Source organism: Heteronotia binoei, chromosome 5 (genome assembly GCF_032191835.1).
Source record: "Heteronotia binoei isolate CCM8104 ecotype False Entrance Well chromosome 5, APGP_CSIRO_Hbin_v1, whole genome shotgun sequence".
In the NCBI taxonomy this organism is placed as follows: Eukaryota; Metazoa; Chordata; class Lepidosauria; order Squamata; family Gekkonidae; genus Heteronotia; species Heteronotia binoei.
Genome location: NC_083227.1, coordinates 67453085 through 67459364, shown reverse-complemented (window position 1 = coordinate 67459364; position 6280 = coordinate 67453085). Strand labels below are relative to the sequence as shown.

General features: G+C 39.8%; 1 protein-coding gene across 3 annotated transcripts in view; it reads right to left on the bottom strand.

Annotated features, from left to right (window-relative positions):
• Positions 1–2596: 2596 nt before the first annotated feature.
• LOC132572476 (contactin-4) overlaps positions 2597–6280 on the bottom strand; it is a 706005-nt gene continuing 702321 nt past the window's right edge. For all 3 annotated transcript variants that reach the window (XM_060239572.1, XM_060239573.1, XM_060239570.1), the window contains exon 23: positions 2597–3389. In XM_060239572.1, coding sequence (XP_060095555.1) covers positions 3289–3389 — 101 coding nt within the window. In that variant the 3' untranslated portion in view covers positions 2597–3288. The remainder of the gene's footprint in view (positions 3390–6280) is intronic.

Below are 6280 nucleotides of genomic sequence, written 5' to 3'. Positions count from 1 at the left end.
GGTGCACAGAAAACAGGCTGCCCAGTATATGGTATGTTCCATTGAAGAAGGAGGGGAAGCCATGGCATCTTCAAAAATTTGAACTGAATAAATACATAGAATAAGTGAGTGCTCAAGATGGAACACCCTAACTTGTGATGGCACAAAACTTTGAAATGGTGTGTGCACTTGAAAGTATGTATTTTTACGCTTCAGAATCCCCTGACCCCAAATTGAGTTGGACCAAGTATCTCTGAAGTTTGGGCCTGGTTCAACTCAGAATACCCACAACCCACAATGGACATCAGTATCCTTATCTATTTTTCATTCCCTCCCTAAATTTACCTGATGACACAGCCAGGGAAATTGCTTGTGACAACATCTGGGGTCATCAAGAAGTATGGGAAATGATGTTCCTATTGTTCCTGCTACTTTGAGAGGCATCTGAGCCATGGAACTCTTTAGATGCACCAGTGCCTGCAACCTTTACTACTGAGAGCCATTACTACTCTCAGGTGTGTGTATTGGGACAGAGGTTAGGGTTGCCAGCCTTCAGGCAGAGACTGAGGATTTCTTGGAATTACAACTCATATCCAGACTACATACATCACTTTATTGTTTATTTAAAACATTTATTCCATGTCTCCTGAAAAAAAATGGCTGCTTTGGAAGGTGGACTCCATGGATTATATCCTAATGAGGCCCCTCCCCTCCCTTCCCTAAACCTCACTCTCCCAGGTGCCACCCTCAAATCTCCAAGTATTTCTGAACTCCTCATAACATATTAAGAGCATGATAGGTCCTCAGTCATAAAGAACCACCAAGAATTCATGAAAAATGCCCCTAAAGACAATAATCTTTACAAATAACAGAATATTTATTACCAATAACTTTAAAAAAGATTACATCTTCTAGATCACTGATAAATATCATTTACACTGGGGAGAAAAACTACATAGGCTTTTTTTCTTTCATTTTATTTCTTTTGTGGATTTTTTTGTTCCATTTTTGTTTTTACATAGAAGTAACCATATCAAACTAAGAAAGGAACACAGCTTGAAATACTGACAATATTTCTCTGGTTAACACCCCCGACTTACACAAGTGGAATCCCGATTATGAGTTTCTGAATAAATATATTTTGAAAGGTTTAAAAGTTAGCTTGTATCATTTTGGAGCAAAAAAGACTAAGTTACAGGCAAATTTAAGCTATCCAGAAGAACAAATCATAAACCTCTGCAGTGTATTTTTTAAGACTTGGAAAAAATTAATTAAAAAATTCCACTGCCATTTTAAGGATTCTTTCTCCCATTAGAACTATACTTACAAAAGTCTCCCATAATAACAAACAAACTTTGTCATATTAATATATTTTTTCTTGTAAATTTTGTTCCAGAACAGAGCCATCTCTGGTGCACGCACAGAGTTCTTCGAGAGCAGGCTGCCCCTGCTTGTGTCGAACGTCATGTGTGCATGAAACATCCCGCATGCACACTGGAGTCACTGGGCCAGGCATTCCACAAGCTCTGATCCAGCAGAATTCTTGCTGGAATGAGTAAAAGCTGCATGAGAAAACTATGTGGTGAACTGCAGTCAAGGACATATCTGAACATGGTTTATAAACACACTGGATATGTATAAAGAGTACAGCTGTCAATAAAATGCAACCTTGATCTTCAGAGCATGCTTAAGATGGTAGGCTCTATTCCCTTGTGCCTAACAGAAAGCCTGGAGGATTGGAAGTCTTAAAAATGAAATAATTATTTAGAAGAGCACAGAGACACCCAGACATACATATGATTTTAATGGAAAAAAGCCTTTTTAGAGAGGTATTCACTAGAACATTATTTATTAGATTTAGTTTTATGTCCTATACTCAAACAAGATCATATAAACATAGATCATTTTGTAATTAATTTATGAAACCAATCTATAAAGAATTAGAGTTGACATGTACCTGTTAAAAGAAATACATATTCAGACATGGAAATCAGCAAAACTATATTTCATTTTTAGTCTCAAAGACTCACAATATCCCAATTAAAATGGTGCAAACCCAGAATAACATCAGTAGTTCAACTGGTGGGATTTCAGATTTTACCACATTTAGAAACTTGTTCTTTGCTTAGCAGCTTCTGGTTTACATTACAATAGTGATGGCAAATGTATGAAATTACCATTAATTTGAAATGTTAGATTTTAGGAAAAGCGAAATCAGTACATCAAAATAAAATTTTAAAAAATCCCCCCAAACCTTACCATCCATCATTAAAGCACTGGCTAGATGATCTTATGCAGTTCATTTATACAAACTGAAAAGCAACTGCATTGAAAGATATTTTGGATTTGTTTCAGATGTTTGGTCCAATATGGAATATTTCATGTCAAAAGTACTGGATTTAACCAACACCACCCAGATAATTTTAAATGGTAGCATGAAAAGTTTTACAGATACAGGTATCCTTACTTAGCCTTCCTCCCTTCCCCACCCTTCTCTCTCAATTGGTTTCATTGCCATGGTGCTGGATATAGTGGGCCATGCCTGACAGCTATCTACTTAAGGTGTTCTCATGCCAAATTTATTATCCAGCAGCTCACTCCTTTCTTTCTTTTGGGAGTTACTGGGGCAGCTGCCTGAACAGAAGGAGCTACTAAATATCATTATATGAGATGCAGGAGTGCATCACCAAATCAGAAACAGCCAGGAATATTGCAATGTTATACCAGGCTGAGGAACTGAGAGGAACAGGTTGCCTGCGGAACACCTATTTCATGCACACTGGATGTGCTCTGGATGCCCTGAAGGCTAAACCAAGACCAAAACAGCTTCCCTAGAGCATTCTCTTGTAAAACTATACAATCAATCTGAAACCAGTGTACTGAGAGCTCTGAGCTTACAGCCACAGAACATTCCAAAAAGAATATATCTTTGTAACGATAATGTCATCAATAGCATTTTATAGCAGAGGGAAAAGAAATTAATCTACATCATATGTTAACTTTAAAAAAGTCTATAAAACACTAAATATATAATAAAAATATGCATATAAGGACATATGTAAACTGCTTTGGTAACATCATATTACAGATGTTTTCAGTGCATTGCAGAGTTTCCAAGGAAACTTCAGACAAAGCTATATTTGCTTTGAGGAAGTACTGTATAATGCCATTCCTAGAGAAGCATAAAACATTTTCTTTCCAGTAGTAAGATGTACTTGAACAACAATATTACTTAGTACTGGGTGTCTTCAAAACAACTAGCTAAATGTTGCTTATATTATAAACAGGAAGTCCTTTAGATAATTTTTGTCATAAACTTGATCTAGCTGTGAGGGAAATCATTATTGTGCTGATGGCTGACAATGTACAAGCATTTGAAGTAGAAGCGCCCGACCCTCTTGCATATGCATCTGTGAGAAAGGGGGGAAAAACAAAAGGTTCAATATATTATAGCTTCATATGCACTTATTAATTAAAACATCCCCAGCTAAAAACCAAAGATAAAATAGCAAGCTTCAAATCCCTCAGCCTCTCTCTCTTAAAAAGATGCCTCCCGTTTAAACTCCCTCAAAAGCCCTGGCAAACAGCCAGGCCTTGCAATGCCTCCTGAAACCCTCCAGGGACCCCAGTTCAGGGAACCCATTCCACAGAGCTGGAGCCACGATGGAGATGTCCTGGAGTCTGGTTGATGCCAGATGGGCCACCCTAAGTAGTGGGATAGACAGCAGATGGTCGCCTGATGTCCATAGTGGGCACACAGGGACAAATGGAAGGAGACAGCCCTTCAAATATGTGGTTTCCCAGGTCACGAAGTGCTTTCAAGGTCATAACCAGCACCTTGAATTGAACTTGGAAACAGATTGGCAACCAGTATCACCGTTTCAAAATGGGCAATATATGCTTCCACTGGTCGGCCAAACAATAGTTGGGCTACCGCATTCTGGACCAGTTGCAGTTTCTGGGTTGTCTTCAAGGCCAGCCCCATGGAGAGTGTGTTGCAGTAATTCAAATGTGAAGTTACAGAAGCATGGAGCAGTGTGGCCAGATCTTAGTCTAGGTAATGAGGAAGTTGGTGAATCAGATGCAGCTGATAGAAGTTGCTCCTGGCCACCATGCTAACCTGCTTTTCAGACAACAAGGCTATGCCCATGAACATAAACAAACAATATTCATGCCTCAAATTAACAAGGTTCCTTCACTGAAAAACTTGCTATAATATATTTTCTGGTAAAACATCTTTGTATTATTTGGGAGAAAAACAGGATGTCTCTTCTACGGTCCTCCAATAGTATACCAAAATACAGCTACTGCACAAACTTTCCTATTCACTTAAGTCGAGGAGGGAAGTGCCACTTGTATAAAGACGTGTTCAGATGGAATAAATCTGTTGTTCTTTTCTTCATATTTGTGCTATCTGCAGATCTCTTGCAACTGTAAGAATATTGGATGACAGGCTACAAACCACTTGCGGAGGCAGAATGGAGCTGTACTTCACAGGGGAAACTGGGTAAAATCACTCCCCTTGCTCTTCTTTTGAGCAGTCTGAATAGTCCAGTTAAGCCAAGCTTGTCAGCCTTGGTCAGTACATGGAGGGGAGACAACTAGGCGTATGCAAAACCCTCCCCCAAGTATTTTTTGGGTTCGGGTATATTAAATCCCAAAAATATCAGTATTTCCCAATATTCCCAAATCCCAATATTGGTATGACATTTGGATTTGGTAAATATTCAGGATTCCTCAATTTTTGGGGCTCCGTTATAGCCCATGGGGACCATTATGGTTCCCAAAGGGTATAGTGGAGAATCAATCCAGGAATCCAGGAATATCTGGGGCTCTGAGGGAGCTGTTTTTTAGCTAGAGGCTCCAAATCTGCAGCATAGCTGATGGTACCTCTCCTCAACTCTCCTCCCAAGTTTCAGATTGGACCAAGGGATCCAATTCTATGGGCTTCCAAAGAAGATACCCCCCAATTCAATTGAGGGGGGAAAGGTGTTTTTCATTAACATTTTTATTGAGGCTTTATAAAAAAAATCAAAATAGAAAATATAACAGGTCTCATCAAATTCTACAGTATAGCATCATATTTAAGAATCACCTATATAACAAACTGATAGTTTAGCAAAGTCCATTAGAGATTATATATATAAACAACCTTTATATTAACTGCTCCCCCAGTAACCCTACTTAAGGTATATTACTTCTTACAATCACATATCTAGAAATATAGTATGCCTGAGGAGGCTGAAATACTAAGGAGGTGTGTATAACACTAAAGCCTGTTGGAACAGAAAAAGGGGGAAATGAAGAGATAGAGCAATTAAAGGAAAGTCAATTTAAGATGAACTTGTTTGTGGGGTTGGATATTGAAAAAAGGTGTTTAAAGGGACTGTAGTCCTTTTAAATGCCTTGTCCAAGCTATGTGAGCTGCAAGAGGAGACAGCCCCAGCTGAGGCAGCATAGAGCTCTCAGCTCTTGCCACCCCAGCTGATCCGCTTTTCCAGTCAGAGCTCAACTCAGCTGGTGAACTCCCCTTACAGCTCTCAACTCCGGATGCCCCATCTAATCCTGGGCTGGCCCACCAGCCATTGAGTATAGTTGACTGAATAAAAGCCCCCCCCCTCCAAATTTGGCTTTTATTCAGGTTCAGCTATTACGGTAGCTGATCACATTCTTTGATCAGCTTAAATAATACCCCCAAAATACTGGTAAGGTATTTTGGAGGTTTTTTCCCAGCTCAGTTTATGCCAAATGCATACCCCTAGCGATACTCATGGAGGATTGAGAATGCCATGCAGAGGAAGGCAAGAGCAAACCTCTGGTTTTCTCTTACCTGGAACACCCTTGTGGATGGGGTCACGAATTGGTTGAGACTCTATGGCATATTCTTCCCCATCTGTTCTTGTATTAGTGCAGACTGGGGTGGCCAAACTTGATTAATGTAAGAGTCACACAGAATACATATCAGGTGACTGAGAGCCGCAAAACATGAAGTTCAGATGTATGAGAGCCGCAAGACAGGAAGAAAGGAAAACAGATGGAGAGAGAGGTGGAAAGAAAGCAACTTTAAATGCATTCTCCAGGCCACCAAATGGCTTGGCTTGGAGAAGTGATTTAAAGAGACAAATGCCTTCTCCAAGCTGGCCAATGGGGCGGTGGGGAATTCGAGAGCCACACAGTATGTGTGAAAGAGCCACATACAGCTCCTGAGCCACAGTTTGGCCACCTCTGGTTTTATTTTCACACTGTAGACCTTGGTCTGTTGAGTTTTCTTCATTTGTGCAAGAACAAAGGAGAGCCCATT